This window comes from Odocoileus virginianus, chromosome 22, assembly GCF_023699985.2.
Source record: "Odocoileus virginianus isolate 20LAN1187 ecotype Illinois chromosome 22, Ovbor_1.2, whole genome shotgun sequence".
Taxonomy (NCBI): domain Eukaryota; kingdom Metazoa; phylum Chordata; class Mammalia; order Artiodactyla; family Cervidae; genus Odocoileus; species Odocoileus virginianus.
Genome location: NC_069695.1, coordinates 12979272 through 12996295, shown reverse-complemented (window position 1 = coordinate 12996295; position 17024 = coordinate 12979272). Strand labels below are relative to the sequence as shown.

The window sequence follows — 17024 nt, the reverse complement described above, 5'->3', positions numbered from 1 at the left end:
CCCTCTGGGCTGGGCTGAGGTCCTGCACTCTGCCTCCCAGCAGCCCCAGCACAGGCCTGGCGTCTGTTGATTGAGAGACTCTTATGTATGTTTCACTTGTGAAGAAAACTGAATTTTCATAATTAATCTTAGTTTTATAATCTGACGTTAAGACTTCTGGAAGTTAATTTTTTGTTCCCCTAACAATCTACCTTAGAGGTACAATTTGGATGAGGTCAAAGTTAATCTACAATTTATATAACTGGTACTTTGAACAATAATCAAGATTTAGCACAGTGTATGGTTTACAGAGGTTTTTAAGAACATTTTGCATTAAAGCATTAAAAAATCAATTACACAGAAAGCAAGGTTAAGTAATTTTCTCCTCTATCAGTGGGACGTGGACTTGTGTTAATTTCTTGGTGTTAAAGTCTACATTAAACTCCTCCCCTGTGACTTTTGGCACTGTAGTGAGGTCACAGAACAGAAGAGAAAAGAAAATCAATACCACTGGAGAGGGTATGCTACAAAATGAGCTAACTAAATATTAACTCCATTAACCAAAAGAATGAACAAGAGCAAGATTAATATCGGTGGGTTTATAGTTTGTGATCAAAATTTATCGTGAGTTGCATACACATTGCTTCTTGAATCAGCATATCAAATTTTTTTGATTAGTGAATTGTGAATTCATTTAGAATTCTCTTGAGTTCTAGAACTTGTCAATTAATGCTATTTTTAATTTTTTTTTTCTGGAGAGTTTTAAATTGTTCTTCTCTGTCTCCTTGAGTTGCATATATCTTATTAAAAGCCACAAAAAGAAAATGTTTCCATAAATAAAAAGAAATTTATATCTGAAATATGAGGATTAGTTCACTTCAAATACATATATTTAAATATATCAAGTCATTGTTCATAAAAATGTTGGTAGTAATTTAGAGGTGTATAATGAGACCCAAAGTAGTCAAAATCATCTAGTAGGTGAGAAAATTAAAACTCAGATCTACCAGTCTATGCTTTTTAGAAATTTTCTTCTTCTTTTATTTAAAAAAAAATTCATAAGCCTGTTTTAAAATAGAATGGAATAATAAATCCAAGTGCCTCATCTGCCATATATTCATGAGAAGTGTAACTGCTTCTATCTATTCTCAGGAATCGTCCATAGCATGTTAAATACACTAGAGAATCATACCAATGAAAATCAAATTGATTTTAAAACTTCTATACATATAACAAGATGCAGCCACGCTGAGATTCCAATGGTGCTGGCGTTTCCACACAATGAAAGGGATTGAAATCGAGGATGACTCCACTTCACGTGATTTCCTTGACCTGCAATAGCTTTCAGCTGTCTCACTGGCTTACCCCGCTGCATTCAATTTCAAATCACTTAACTTCACTGAAGTTATTCAAAAAGGATATGCAAAACTTGACTCTGGGATTGCAAGCAAAATGCTGTCATTTAAACTTTTGAGTAGGTAATATTTTGACCAAACTGGCATCCCCCTAATCTTATATTACTTGGCTTTAAAGCCATGGGTCTTATTTTAAAGAGACCTATAGAGAAAGGTTCTGGATTCTGGGTAATTTTGGCTGCTTTGACTTTGTTTGGTCCCTCTAATTACAAAGAAGTATAACATCTGCTATGAGTAAGGTTAATGACCACTAATAGGAAGGATTTAAAAAAATCATTTAAAAATGTAATTTCTTTGAAATGGCTGAAACGTAACAGTTACCAGGGGCTTCCCTGGTGGCTTAGCTGGTAAAGAATCCACCTGCAATGCGGGAGACCAAGGTTTGATCCCTTGCTTGGGAAGATCCCCCGGAGAAGGGAATGGCAACCCACTCCAGTATTCTTGCCTGGAGAATTCCATGGACAGAGAAGCCTGGTGGGCTATAGTCCATGGGGTCGCAAAGAATAGGACACAACTGAGCAACTGACACTCACTTTCACTCAACAGTTACCAACAGGGCTGAAAGGTGGAACAAAGGCCAAACTTAATTCAAATGATGAACTAAAAAAATGAACTAGAACTAAATACTGTTGCTAAACTGAATCTGTATTAGGGACAAATTGAAGCAAGTCTTTATGTTTAGAAAAAGGTCAGAAATCTCCTGATAAACTATAATTATGATTGTCATGGGAGTGAAAAATTCACATAAAAATAATAAATTGCATACTGACTTATTAGGTAGTTTATAAAGACATTTCATTATACTATGTTATACTGTATATGCACAGAAATAAAATACTGATATTATCCAATAATGATGATTAAATTAAACACTGGCTAAAGAGACATATGGCTATATAAATCTTATTGGATGTTATATTGTTTTAGATTACTGCACTATTCATACTGTCTTATAGCTCATACATTTCCTCTTTTTTATTGAAAGTAACTTGAGAACAGGGACTGGTATTGATTCTACCTCTGAATCTCTAGAGCCTGGAGAAATAGCTAGCATACAGTAGGTGTTAAAAGACGCTTGCTCCTTGGAAGAAAAGTTATGACCAACCCAGACAGCTTATTAAAAAGCAGAGACATTACTTTTCCAACAAAAGTTCGTCTAGTCAAAGCTATGGTATTTCTGGCAGTCACGTATGGATGTGAGAGTTGAACTATAAACAAAACTGAGCACCGAAGAATTGATGCTTTTGAACTGTGGTATCAGAGAAGACTCCTGAGAGTCCCTTGGACTGCAAAGAGATCCAACCAGTCCATCCTAAAGGAAATCAGTCCTGAATATTCATTGGAAGGACTGATGGCTGAAACTCCAATACATCGGCCACCTGATGCGAAGAACTGTCTCATCTGAAAAGACTTTGATGCTGGCAAAGACTGAAGTTGGGAAGAGAAGGGGATGACAGAGGATGAGATGGTTGGATGGCATCACTGACTCAATGCACCTGAGTTTGAGTAAGCTCCGGGAGTTGGTGATGGACAGGGAAGTCTGGCGTGCTGCAGTCCATGGGTGTCACAGAAGTCGGATACGACTGAGCGTGTTCTGAAATATTTGTGGAGTAATTGAGCAAATAAACAATTGAATGCTATCATGTACATGTGGAGGTTAACCGTTGTTACATGGGGAAAAATAACTCCACTCACCAGCAAGGTGGTCTGGATAAAGCAGTCTATTGCTACCACTCCAAAGCACTTCATCACAAGGCTTCATAATTTTTTTGGTTCATTTGGATTTTTGACACTTTGCTAAATGAATGGATTCTTAGAGTTTGATCTTAAGTACCTTAATACCAAAACAGGCCAACTGGGGCCTCCCAAGTGGCTCAGTGGTAAAGAATCCACCTGCCAATGCAGGAGATGCAAGAGACGCAGGCTTGATCCCTGGGTCAGGAAGATCCCTTGGAGGAGGAAATGGCAACCCGCTCCAGTATACCTTGCCTGAAAAATTTTATGGACAGAGGAGCATGGTGAGCTGCAGTCCATGGGGTTGCAGAGTTGGACATGACTGAGCAAACGAGCATGCACGCATAGGTCAACTGAGTGACCATTTTGGGATTTTCTCCAATGTGCATTGCATTGTGAAGACCATGAATTGATCTTCCCTACAAGCATGTACATCCAAAAGTACAGCAAGTCCTACAAAAGCCCACACTCCCTAACACTTTCTGGTGTTTAAAACATCATTTCTACAGGCTCGGCAAAGGAACCATGAGGATGAAATTCTTGTGACCCCAAGATTCCAAGATAAATTTTTAAAAATATATTCTTCACCCAAACATTTGTTCATTTCAATAATGTATTTTCATCCCTTTCATGTCCCACCTGTCTCCCATTCAATACAGGATAATAATAATATGATATAACCTACTACCTACATGCTTCCCTGAATAATGTGAGGATGAAATTGTAATATGGAAAATCGATGTCGAACAAGTTTCTCTGGGAATCTGTATCAAATTAATTATTGTGAGGGAGGGACTAGTAACAGATCAATAGTTTGACTAGGTGTTATTACCAACATAACTATTGACTGTACCGCCCTGAGTTCCAGGCACTGAAGAATTTTTATGTGAACACAGATCCTGACTGTACTTTTACTTCCTTCCTTTTGGCATTCATATTTCCATCTGAACATCAAACAACAGTCTAGTCTGTGGTTTTGATCCACTCTTGCTTCATCCTTGGTTCACCCCTTCCAAGGCCAGGAGGAACTCATATTCAAATTGAACCAGCCCAGCCATGAAAATTGGAGGAAGACAAAGAAGAGAAATTCAGTTTTTAACAAATCTACAGAGACTATTCATGTATACAGAATCAAAAAGAGGTAATTCAGTAAAGAAATCAATATGTTCTAATACATTTAGATTTCTAATGGGTATACACATTTGTTGAAATGTTGACTTAAAATTTTTATAAGAATTATGAATACTAGCTATTAAGGACAAGGTAGGAAATTAAAGTTCCAAAAAGATGATTTCAGATTGTGAAACTTGGATCTTCTCATTAAATCTATGAAAACTGTTTTAACAATTTAAACATCAAATTATACCACAATTTTGTACAAATTATTAATACCTCTTTAAAAACTATGTACATTTTAAATCTTTTATAGAATATTTATAAAATTTTATTTTTATTTTCTTTAAAACTTGCACCCAGCGTTAGAGCTTAGATGCAGAGAGACTTCTAATGAGTTATGCTTTAGTGAAATGAAGTCTCATGTGAATTATTCCCTAAATGTGTTACTTTATATTAAATACATATATAGTATAATTTTAACTTTAATATCACCAATAGCCAAAATAAAAACCTCCAAACTTAGGAAAAACAACCTTAAAATTAAGCATATACATTACAAAGTACTAATTTTAACAAGCAACATGAAATTAAAACTTGTCTTAAGTAAATGAAAAGTGGGATCCCCATCCTGTCTCTGAGTGGGTTATACATTATTTTAAAAATATAAGTCATTGCTATTTGCAAGTTTTCTCATTTTATTAGACTTTGAGCTTCATAGGAATGCTCAAAGATAGGGTTGTACGTAAACTAAAAACAGATAAAAATTCCCCCAAAATTGACAGTGCCACTAGGATATGACACCACTTTTAAACTCTTTCTGAGTTGTGTCTATTTTGGTTAGAGAGGAATGGGAATTCTCTTAAGTACTCACTGGTTGTACAACACCGACCTAGCAAAGGTCTCCATCTACATCAGCTGTTGAAACAGCTCGATTAATTTGTATTCACTAGGATACATATAGACTCCCATTGGTGGTTTCCAGGCATGGGAGAAATTGGGCTACTTTAAAATTTATTTTTAGCTATACAGAGCTGCTAAATATCATTTGATCTGAGGCTGAGAAATGTTCTCAAAATTGTTTTTTTATATTCATGAATGTGTTGTTTCCAGTGGCTATTAATTTCTACACATATCAAACAAAGAAAAGCAATTGACTATCCAGAAATGTCTGGGAAATGGCTAGATATTAGAGAATCAATCGAATAGAATTATAAACCCGTGTGTGTGTGTGTTTGTGTGTGTGTGCAAACCCATCAGAAATGCCTTGGTAGCAATCCTTTCCATTTCAAGCCTCAATTTTGTCAAATGTCACACTTAGGGAAAAGGTAGTTCCTGGGCAAAAATCACTGCCTTTGTGACTTTATGTGTGCACTTTAGATTATCACAGAAAAATCCACATTAAAAAACTTTATCATGTTAGACACAGAGCAAATTCGTGAAAGGTGATTTAAAAATATTTTTCTTAAAGGGTTATACTTTAGTGTGAAAGTGATAAGAAAAACACTTAAAACATGCTAACAACCAGGTAAAAATCACAAGGCACAAAAGCCAGCATTGTGAATTTTATGGAGACTTGATGTGGCCAAAGACATACCACTAAATTATTCTTAGTAACTCCTTAGCAAAGTCAACCCAAACTGGATGTTGATCGATATTTATATAAAATATTCAGGAAATAATTTGGAAATATCTCATAATATATACAGCTTTCTTCCTATGATACATTCAGTTTTTTTTTTTTTTCATTAAAATAGATGTTTTTGCCTTTTGCCATTTAAAGTATTGAGAAGTTTCCTTTATGAGAAAATAAAAACAAAGGTTTGGAGACCTTTTTCATTGTACTTTGTTGTTATATAAGATTTCTTTAAGATCCTATTTTCTTTATTTCTGCTCCCCACACCACTCTTCTCCTTCTCCCTCACTTCCTAGCTTGCTCTCTCTGTCTCATTTGACAGGCAAATTTGCAGACATTGCCGCAGGATAACAACCTCGTTTGACAGTCAATTAACCGTGAATAGTCAAAGCCAAGGCAGTTTGCATTACATAAATGGAAAATTAGATTCCTTTTTCCCAAGAAACAAAACCCTCTCCTTAAGACACTGCAATAGACAACTTAGTATCAAAACTTCTAATCACGTCTTTCCCAAACCCCTTGGAGACATTTAGCAATCAGTAAAAGGTGGTTTCATTTAATTTGTATAATGTAATTTTTGTAAATGTATTATACATTTTGTGTAGAGATCATTATCATGGAGATAATATAAATGTTGGCATAGATGTCATAAAACACCTTTAATGTCTTTCTGACAGATATTAAAAGCAATAAGCTGTGATCCTTTTTAATGGAAGGTTTCTAAGAGAACATTTCAATTATTGTCATTTTATGCTTTTCCAGCCTGTTTCATTGTGTAACCTGATATATTTCTGAATTTTCTTCTGAAATATGCCCAGCAATTAATAATCTTATTGCTATTAATGTCACTGCTTTCCCATTTGTGCTTTTCTTAGTTATATCTACTAGGAATTGATTTTTTTATCTTTACCCTTGTACTAAATATTCAGTCTTTTGATTATGAATTTCAACCCTTCTCTCTGTCATCTGACTACTCATTCCTTCTATTTGTCCCAGCCTACCTGATCTTTCTCTCCAAAAATCTCCTCCCGAAGCATCAGAGTCTGTGATGAAAAAGCTATGCTCCTTGTTCTTATCTAGAATCAAACAAAACACAAAATCTACAAGTGATCTATACAGACAAGTGGGAAACAAAGATATCCAAGAATTTTAACATGTATCTGTGTATGTTTTGAGTACTGACGCCATTTAACGCCATATTTAATGGTGCTGTTATTTGAAAAATTGTCATTGCTTGGAAACTACAGAAATGCAGCTCTTTAAAATATAAATTGTGACATTAAAAAAAACCCATAAAATACAGTGGATGAAAACCCACAGAATGGCGGTGTGAGCAGGAAAATGCTGGGTATAAGCCTCACAGAAATGGTTAAATACAGGAAAGAAAACGGGGAGGTTATTTTCTTTTACCTGAAAAGTTGTTGTCGTCCTTTGTAGATAAAATAACTTGATTATTTTCCTTAGTTTTCTGATTCTGTATGGAGAAGAATTAGACACACAAATCAATGCCTGGATGAAACCATATGCTAATGTCAACAGTCAGCAGGAAGAAGCATCAATAAAAGTGACTCCGTGGAGCCTCAGGAGACTTCATTTTTTTGATGATTATCTTCTTTGAATAGTTATTGGGCTTAAATACAAGTGCACGACTCCATGTACCTGCCCTATCCTTTACGAAGTAGTATGTTAAATATGCACCTATTATACACTCTGTAAAGGAACATGCCACATTATTTGTCACATCTACACATTAGCACAGAGTCACTTGACTCTCAAGTCCTTGAGAGTGCTTTCTATGCACACTTGAGTGAACACTGAATGCCGAGCCACTTAAATTTAACTTTGGTCTTCAGGGGTCCTGGGTAGCACTTTCTCCTGAGTGGAGACTGGTTTGGGAGAAGCCAGTCTTGTTAAAGAGCCTGTCTTTTGTTTTACTGGACACAATATCTTACAGAAGGGTTCATTCTGGCTAGAGCTCTGGGGTTCAAGCATCCATTAAAGCAGCTCAAATGAAACTGAACCTAACTTTTGAAGTCAAGGTATCTGTGATCTTTTGGGGTCATGATTGGGGGAGGCACTGAATTATATAGAAGAAAAATGATAGGATTATTCAGACTGCACCAGTTTTGTGGCCCCACTGCTTTTGGGGGAACTGCTCAGGGGGGGCGCCCCGGCCATGGGCAAAGGAGATCGGCAGATTAGAGGAACGACTTGGTCAACTTATGGGGTCTTTCCCAACTTCTACAAGCAGCCAATTTAAACACGGGAGGGAAAAGAGGCCCCAAGGCCTTCCAGAGGCTTTGTAAGAGAGAGACCTTAAACGACATTTTATGGAGGACCCTTGGTAGGAAAGAAGCCCTTCCAAACACACTGAATATTTCATTTCCGTGGGGAAATCTGGTGATTCATCTTTCCTGCGCCTATGTAACCGATTCAGCCTAAAGATGCATTTAAATAATAATAATTAGCTAGAAGGAGCCTAAAGGGGATATTTACATCTTTGTAGGAGGGCTGCTCCTCCAGTGATGGATGGTGGACCGGGCTGCCAGGGCTGCTGCCGAGGCCGCCGCTGGGTTTCTGCGAGGCCAGCGGCGGGGGCGGCGGCGGGGGCAGGTCCGGGCCGCCGAGGTCACCCAGTTTCCCGTCCTCCTGCAGCAGCCGCGAGGAGTTCAGCGCCAGCGGGAAAGCCCCCGCGGCGGCCGGCGGGCGGTCCCGGCTGCTCCCCTTCTCCGCCAGCCCTCTGCCCTGGAGGAATCGGCCGCCGCCGACCAAGGGGTCCCCTAGCAGGACCCCCGTCTCCTCGTCTTCCTCGTCGTCGTCCTCGGGCTCTCGACCTTCCTCCTCCTCCTCCTCCTCCTCGCCCTCGGGGGGCTTGTGGCCCTCCACGTCCACCTCCTGCTCCTCTTCCTCGTCGTCCTCGTCCTCGGAGCTGCCCTCGCTGGGGTAGCTGCAGCTGGTGCCAGCGGGGGACAGAAGGCCTCGCGGGTGCGGCTGCGGGGCCAGCGGCGGGGGCGGCGGGGGCGGCGGCGGCGGGGCCGCGTGGTGGCGCTCGGAGGCCGGCTCGTCGGGCTGCGGCGGCAGCAGCAGCAGCGGCGGCGACGGCGGCTGCGGGTGGTGGTGGTGCTGGTGCGGATGGTGGTGGTGGTGGTGGTGGTGGTGATGGTGGTGCGCTGGAGCCGAGTGCGGCGCGCCCGCGGACGCCCCGTGCAGCTTGGCCAGGCTCTCCGCGTCGTCCTTGCCGCCCACCGGCCGGAAGGCGCTCGAGTGGTGGTAGCTGCCTCCGCCGGCTTTGCGCCCCTCCAGGAGGTGAGGGTGGGGTGCCGCGGGGCCCCGGGCGCCCGCGGGGCCCGCTCCGGCGCCCCCGGCCACCGAGCCGGGGTCGGCCGGGGGCGTGGAGCCCGCACTGCAGTCCCCGCCGCCGCCGCCCGGGGGCGACTCGAAGAGCGCGTCGCGGGCCCCCGCGCCGCCCGCAGGAGGCTGCTGGCCGGATCCCGGGCCGTTGGCCACAACCGGAGGGGGCTGACCCGGCGGGGGCGCCGCTTCGGCGCCCGCGCCCGCGCCGCCGGGCTCGGCCAGGTCCAGGAAGGCCTGGCGCAGCAGGGCCGGGCTTTCCCCCAGCGCGCAGCCGAGCGCCGAGGGCGGCTGCGGCGGGGGCTGTAGGTACGTGGGCACCGGAAGCCCGCCCGGGGTCCGCGGAGGCCAGAACATGCAGAAGGGCGGGTAGAAGGCGTCCTTGCGGCCAGCCGGCCAGAAGAGGCCCGACAGGCCGGCCTTGGGAGCCGCGCCCGCGCCGCCTGCACCCCCCAGGGCCTCGGCCGCGGCGCCCGCGTCCTCCTTTTTGTGGCACAAGCCGAAGGCGGCGGCGGCGGCTGGGAAGGTGTAAGGATGCGGGAAGAGGCCCCCGCAGCCCGGGAACTTCTGCAGCACGCCCCCGAACGAGCCCTTGCTGGGCACCGGGATGACCGGGTAGCTGCGCGGCCCTTTGGCGCCGGCCGCCGCGCCCGCGCCGGTCACGCAGCCGCCCCCAGGGCCGCCCCCGGCCGCCCCGGCGCCACCCGAGGCTGCGGCCACCGAGAGGCTGGCGGCGGCGGCGGCCGAGAGGCTGGCGGCGGCCACGACGGCCGCCTCCTGCAGCGAGTCGTCGTCGTCCTCGAAGCGCGGCCGCTTGTGATGCGGCGCGTGCGGCGCGCCGGCCAGCTCGGCCAGAGGCGGCGGGGGCGGCGGCGGGGGGGGCGCCCCCAGGAGGTGCGGGCCCAGGAGCCCCCCGCCCCCGGCCACCGCCGCCGCCGCCGCCACCGCGGCCGCCTTGACCGAGCTGAGAGGGTGGCAGGCGGGGTGCGTGCCGGGCTGGGGCAGCGCGCGCTTTCGGCTCCCGCCGTTGAACATGGCCTTGACGTCCTCCCAGGCGAAGACGAGCTCGTCCTGGGGGCTCTTGTCCGTGAGCTTGAGATGACGGCGCCACGAGTTGAAGTTGGCTGCGTCCGGCTGCGTGTACTTGGCGTCGGGCGTGCGGTGGGAGTGGAAGATGAACTTGTTGGGCGAGAAGTACATGTTGCAGTAGCTGCATTTGATGCACTTGGCGCGCGAGCTGTTGTAGCGCGCGGGGATGAAGCTGCCGCGGCAGCCCCAGGCGCACTCGTGCGAAACGTCGAAGGCGAAGTTGTCGGGCAGCTTGGGCGGCCTGTTTTCTCCTAGGAACGACTTGCACAAGCGCTCAGCCTCGCGCTTGGTGATCATGCCGCAGCGGCGCGAGGAGATGGGCATGGCCCCGGCGCGCCGCAGGATCTCCAGCTGCACCGGCGTGCACTGCACGCACGTGATGCCCAGCGCCACGCGGCGGTTGTGGATCTCGTTGTAGCTAAAGTTCTTGAGGAGAGTGTTGGAGATCTGCGCCAGGCATAGGCGCTCCTGCCCGTCGATTACCAGCGACACGATGGGAATGCCGTAGAGGATCACCTGGCCCACCTGGTTGGGTTTCAGGTTGGCGTGGCCCGGTCGCGGCTGGCTCAGCGCGTCGGGCTGGAAGGCGCTCGACGGCGATGCCAGCAGGATGTCGTTGGGCCCCGGCAGCGGGCTGGAAGCCATCTCCTCCGCCGGGGAAGCCCGGGCCGAGCCCTCCGGGTCAGCCTTGGAGACTGGAAGGGAAAGGAGAAAGCGTTGGCTAGAGCTCTTCAGTTTACCAAAGAGAGGGGTGGGTTGTGCGGTTAACTGAAGAATTATCATAGTAACGTCCTTCGGTTAAGATATAATTATCACTGGGCAAAGGGACCAAGTTTCGGACACAGGGAAGTCCTCTGTCTTAAATTACTTCAGGTGATCCTTTGGAAACGCGGGGATTTGGAAGTACTTCAGTTCTAAATATCCCACGTAAATTCTTCCTAAGAAGTAAATTCACTTCCTAAGAAACTCAAGACCTTATCCCGGATTTATGGAAGCCATTAGAATAAAATGGCATGCCTGTTAGAAATTAGGAAGTAATGATGACAACTGTAACTAGGACAGGTTACAGAAGTTATGGAAAACAGGCTTGACCATTGAAACCCAAATTGTAAAAGAGAGACCATTCACATTTGCTTGAAAATAGATTGATTTTGGTTAAAACAATAAACCCAAGCCTTTTAAAAAAGCAATGTTTGTGGTATCTGTGGTTTCCTTGGGGGAAATTCACTGATGGTTGAGACATAGCTCATTAAGGCAAACGAAAGCCCTTCTCCCTGATCTTTGCCATTAGATATCTTGATACTTCAGTTAGAAATTTTGGGGTAAAATGTACAGAGCTATATGCAAGGTTACACCAAAATAGGTGTTTCAAGTTTTCTAGAAGCTACTTGCAAAATTGAGTGGTTCTGGCTCTAATAGGTCAATTAAAAAGATGAAGTTGTAGAGTTGAAAATATTGATACTGTTTTCCTGTCATTTCCACGACAATGAGCAAATAAGTCCAGGCTAGAGTGTTAAGCCCAGAATCAGTGCAAAGAAACTGAACAGTCTTGGGGATCCTTACTGGTGGGCTTGAAAAGGCAAATTTAGGTGTAAGGTGAGCCACTTTCTGTGACATTTCTTTCTCTGATTTGTGTAGATATCTCTTCACCTTATACCGGGAAAACGTGCCCCACGGTAGGGATAAACCTTGGCCTTGATAATCTGTGGGAGGGCTGAAAGCTGAAGCCCTGGGTTGGGCCTGCAGTAAAATTCTTGTCATCTCTGGTCAGTGGGGTACTTAATGGGGGAAAACAGCCAGTAAATTGAAAATACACCAAAAGCAAGCAAAAGAAACCTTTGTGACGACACGAAGTCAAAACAAGCAAAGAGGCTCATTCCCTGAGAAACCGACGGTGACCTTTGCACAGCTACTTGTCCAGGGCAACTGCTAAAAGTGTGGTTTGCCCTGGAAAATCACTAGTGGCAGTGGCATCGCCACCCTCCCCCAAGTCCACTGGAGTTTGTTTCTATAGAGATTTCACTGAATACACTAGCATTCCGCTTTACCCAGATGGTCATATCCTTGTCCTCTCTGGGTTCCTCTGACGTCTATCCTGACAACCTTCGCCCTTCTGACCCCTGGATCCTCAGTTCTCATTACATTCCGTGGCCTCCAGGAAGGTTGAACAAACGCGATCAACGAGAGGAAAGCTGGGCTTGTCACTTCGAATGGATCAGTATTTCCAGGGGAGAGGGCGTTAAATGGCACCGTGATACCTGGGCCTGAAATAACCAGCCCTAGCTTTGCCAAATGATCCTTCAGTGCTCATCCCCGCCCCCCAAACAAGATTCTCATCTTATTAGACCCCGGGATAATGGCAACTTGCTCCGGAGCGGTGTGCTCAGCGGGCCTGGCCCTATCGGGGAGCTGCTCTGCGTTAGAGACCCGCCGGCTCCGCAGCGCTAGATCGGGCAGACGTGTGTCCGACTGGGTGTGATCCAATTTCACCCCAAGCGCTCCCAGAAACTCCTGTCAGAGCAGAGACACAAACAAGAGCTTTAGGTAGGGAGTTTTTTGTTTTTGTTTTTTTTAGGTGAGTGAGGGAAGAAGAGACAATTAAAAGTTAGTTGATCTGAGGAAGCTGTCGAACTTCCTTATCCGACTTACGAGCCAACGACCCCCAGCTAAACTCCCCTGGCTCCCAAACCAATCACTACCGAAGCCCTCCGCTGCCCCTCAACCTCACCGGGAAAATCCCACCGCTGGGGATCCCAAATCACGGACCGCGAGCCGAGTGGGCGCCGGCTGGTTCCGGCAGTACCTGGTAACCCCTAGCTGTCTTTACTCGCGTGGCTGCGGGCCCATCTTCTGAGGTCGCTCGGAGGCGAAGCATCCAAGCGGGTCCTCGAATCCAGCGGGCGGGACTTCGGAGGGCTCCGCGTGCAAATGCTGGCGCTCGTCGGCGCTAACGGCGCTGGTACCCCGGCCGGCTGAGAAGGACCGCCCGAATTGCGGCGGGGCGTCCCCTCGACCGCATCAAGTGTGGGCGCGCTGAAACCGCGGCAGGCGAGCCCCAGGTGGAGCGCAGTCTGACAGCGCCTTTCTCTGTCTCTGAACTCGTGTCGGACCGAGGGGACGCCACCCAGCGGGCAAGGTGACGTCACCGTCTCCCTGACACTCCACATTAAAGGGCTGGCATGTTACAGGGAGGGAGGAGGGAGAGCGAAAGGCAGAGCGAGCAGATCCTTTCTCAGCAGGCACGAAAGCTAACACCTAAACCCACCAGCAATCGACAACAACCCCTCCAACCCGGAGCAAGCGCAGCCGCGGTGCTGGAGCCGCAGATCTGATTCAGCCGTAGAGAGCCCTGTAGTCTGCGTGCATCCCGGGGACCTGATCCTGGAGGCCCCGGATTCTAGAAGGACGCCTCTAAATTGACTGTATCCCTGCGCATTATCGTCTCCTCCCCTCATTTTTCTGAGCCACCCTCCTTTGCTAATGCTCCCTCGGGTACGCAGCGCAAATCTGTAGCCTCACTGTGTCTCTGAAGATAGAGAGACCGCACTTAGCCTGGGTATAGAATAGTTTCAGCGCTCCATTGAAACACTGTGCAATGAGAAAAGCGAGGGAGGAAGGGAGTTTCTGAATAGCGTGCCCAATCTAAAAACTTGGAAGGAAGCATGGAGAATGTCTTCACTTTGGAATATACATTTGCCCTTTTTTGGTCTTAAAATTTGTCCCATTTTCAGGCTTGACAGGATACAGAGCGGCAATCTCTATTTTGGAAAGTGCGACCGAGTGAGGACCCCAGTGAGAGCATGTGTGCACTCATCAATCAACTTCATTCAGATTAGTTCTCTAACCCATTTTGTAAAAGCCATGCAGGCTACCTCAGCACAAGGAAAAGCTGAGACATGAAAGCAGGGAGGGCCCCAAACTTGACCTGCACTTACACAAGTTGCGAATGCTCCCAGGGAAGTAAATTCTCAGGGAATTATGTAGAAGCAAGCCCTTTTAAGAAAAGGAAACAACAACAATAATGATGATAGGAAAGGACCATTTCCCATAACTTCCACAAAGAAAAGCACACATACAATATAGTGAAGTGTCAGTCTATTACCTCCTAATGGATCAGCTGTTAGGAGTCAAAATGACCACCTCTCCTTTATCAGAAAGGGATAAAATTGCCAATTTAGAGGACACTCTAAGAAGAATACGTACAGGGAGTGTGATTGGGAGATCTTTTAAGTTTTTCCTTTACTATCAGAGCCAAATTTTCGATTGCCGCCTGGTGAAACACACAGGCTTAGAGTTGGGTAGTCACACTGTGAAAATGGTTGAAAAAACAACCTCCACTAACCCGGAAGCCCGGCGGGACTACCTCATAGCATCAACATACCATCACTAAATTCGAGTATGAATGTGTGAAAGCACTTCAAAAGGTCAGTAATACCAAAGAATCAATTGAACAAAAAGTGAGGGATAGAGGAATTGTGGCTATTTTAAATGAATATGCAGAAAACAGTTTCAGAGCCACAAAAATTGTAACATTTGTTTAGCGTGTTTCAAACCACAGTGAAGTAATATTTCACTCAACTTCTAGTTTCTGAAGGCATTATGGGCACAAATTGGGCTCTGTCCTAAGGGGCTGGAATCAACCAAATGCTCCTTAAGTACCCTCCGAGCCTTCTATCCTAAAAGAAGGAAAACTCACAGGGCGCCTGCCCAGCTCATTTGCCAAAAGAGCATCATTTTCATTCACAAATCCATTCCTGTGGAAAGCTGAAGGCTGCCCACCCACCTGCTCTTCTGAAGTTTCCAGGACCTTGGCCTGATTCTGCCTCCTCTCTGAGGTCAGATGATGGTTTAGTCACTAAGCTGTGTCTGACTCTTGTGACCTCATGGACTGTAGGCCGCCAGGCTCCTCTGTTCATAGGATTTTCCAGGCAAGAATACTGGAGTGGGTTGCCATTTCCTTCTCCAGGGGATCTTCCTGACCCAGGGATCGGAACCCAAACCCCGATCTCCTGCACTGCAGGCAGATTCTTTACTGACTTAGCTATCAGGGAAGCCCCTGAGGTCTGAGGTCAGGTCTGAGGTCTGAGGTCAGGGGTTCGCACAAAAGGAGGGCTCGGCTTCCTCACAGTTCCTAGAACACGGACTACTAAAAAGCAAGCCTGAACTGCATGGAAAGAAAGCCTGGAAATGGGACAAATTTTAAGACCAAAAATGGGAAGCAACGAAAAGCCTGTCCCCTCACTAATGTACTACAGGGGGAGGTGTGGTCGCCGCCACGCAGGAAGAATCACGGGATCTTCCTTTTTGCTTTTGCTGTTCCCATCTGTGACCCCCAAAGGCTCCTTGTCCTCTATGGATCCCTATAAAAAAATTTTTTTTTTGAAAAAAGAAATGGTACGAATCTTTGCCTTTCCTCCCATCCTTGGTACTCTGAGGACTGAATTCACACCTAAGTGGTACCTGTAGCCACCCCCTTACATCATCTTTCAACATAAACTTTTATACTTTACCTTGGTGACTTACTGGCCATACAAGCCTGAGATTTTTTTTTTTTTTTAATGCAAAGAAGTTTCATTGGAAAGAGAAATGTGTGATGTTAAGTACTTTTGAACCAACAATTCTAAAAATAGCATGGCATTTTATTACCCCAGGGAGTCTAGGCCGTCTGTTTGAGCTGTCAGGCCAATCATATATTTGAAAGATTGAGGTGGAGAACTGTTATTCAAAGTTAGACTCTGTGCTCCAGCAAATCCTCACCACGAGTCTGGAGCTGGACTTTGGAATTACAGCCTGGTTATACGCTTTGAGTTGGCGAGCAACTTTCTGCCACTCACTATCTCTCTAATTCTTTGCTGTCTCCTAAGCTTGAACAGGCCTCCTGATGGTTCTGCACTGCCTTTCCATTTTCTTCCAGACCAGGGGAGCCTGATCCTTGTCAGTCCCTGTCCTGGCCCCTGAGAGCTTGGCAAGCTCAGGGAGGGGCAGGCGGTGGTGGGAGGCAGCGGGTAGGGGCCGAGTTAATCAATGCTTTCCTATTCGAGCTGACATGCATTTTACACGTCGGGACTCTCCTCAGCCGGCTAATTGATTCAAATTGTTTTATTGGTTAAACTGGTGTCACCCGTTTGCATGATCTATCACCGCACGGAGGAGAGCATTTCCACTCTCATCTCCGTTCTGGGCGGCTGCGGTTTACCCAGGCCAGGGACAGGTAAAGGAGCCCAGACACCGGACCCAAAGGAAAACCACAAACCGAGCTGGCTGCCTCTGAACTGGAGACGCGACGCCTCGATGCAGGCGCACGCAGCGGGCACGGCTGCGTGGATGAAGGTTTCCAGCTTCAGAATTTAACAGTCGGTTGAAGCGAACCCACACCTGACCGGGGTTTCCTTCACCTTGGAAGCTGACTATTTCCCAGAGGCGGCCTGTGATCTCTGGGGTCTGAGTCGAAGGCCAAAGCAGAGGAACTGTCCGCGGTGCTGACGCGGTGCAGCGCTCCGAGGCGTAGCAGATCCTACCGCGTTCAACGCCCTCCCGGAAGAAGCCTCCCAGCCTATAATCACTGGAGCCCTTAGATTGGGCTCTGGGCTCCAGAATAGCCTTGCAGACTTAAGAGGCAGGCAAGAGGCGATACAGAAACACACCCCCCACTTCTGCCACACCTGCTCCATCTCAAAGGACTCCATCTCCAGCCACTCCCCACCCCC

At 46.6% G+C, this 17024-nt stretch overlaps 1 protein-coding gene across 2 annotated transcripts in view; it reads right to left on the bottom strand.

Moving 5' to 3' along the window:
- SKOR2 (SKI family transcriptional corepressor 2) overlaps nt 1–13490 on the bottom strand; it is a 42697-nt gene extending 29207 nt beyond the window's left edge. Inside the window, exons 1-4 of one of the 2 annotated variants that reach the window (XM_070452601.1) lie at nt 13121–13490; nt 8374–11012; nt 7288–7351; nt 6879–6953 (exon numbers count right to left, since the gene is read on the bottom strand). In XM_070452601.1, the coding sequence (XP_070308702.1) occupies nt 6879–6953; nt 7288–7351; nt 8374–10962 (2728 nt within the window). In that variant the 5' untranslated portion in view covers nt 10963–11012; nt 13121–13490. Of the gene's footprint in view, nt 1–6878; nt 6954–7287; nt 7352–8373; nt 11029–13120 lie in introns of those variants that run through there. The other variant, XM_070452602.1, reaches the window with a different exon arrangement.
- Between the last annotated feature and the right edge of the window lie 3534 nt (nt 13491–17024).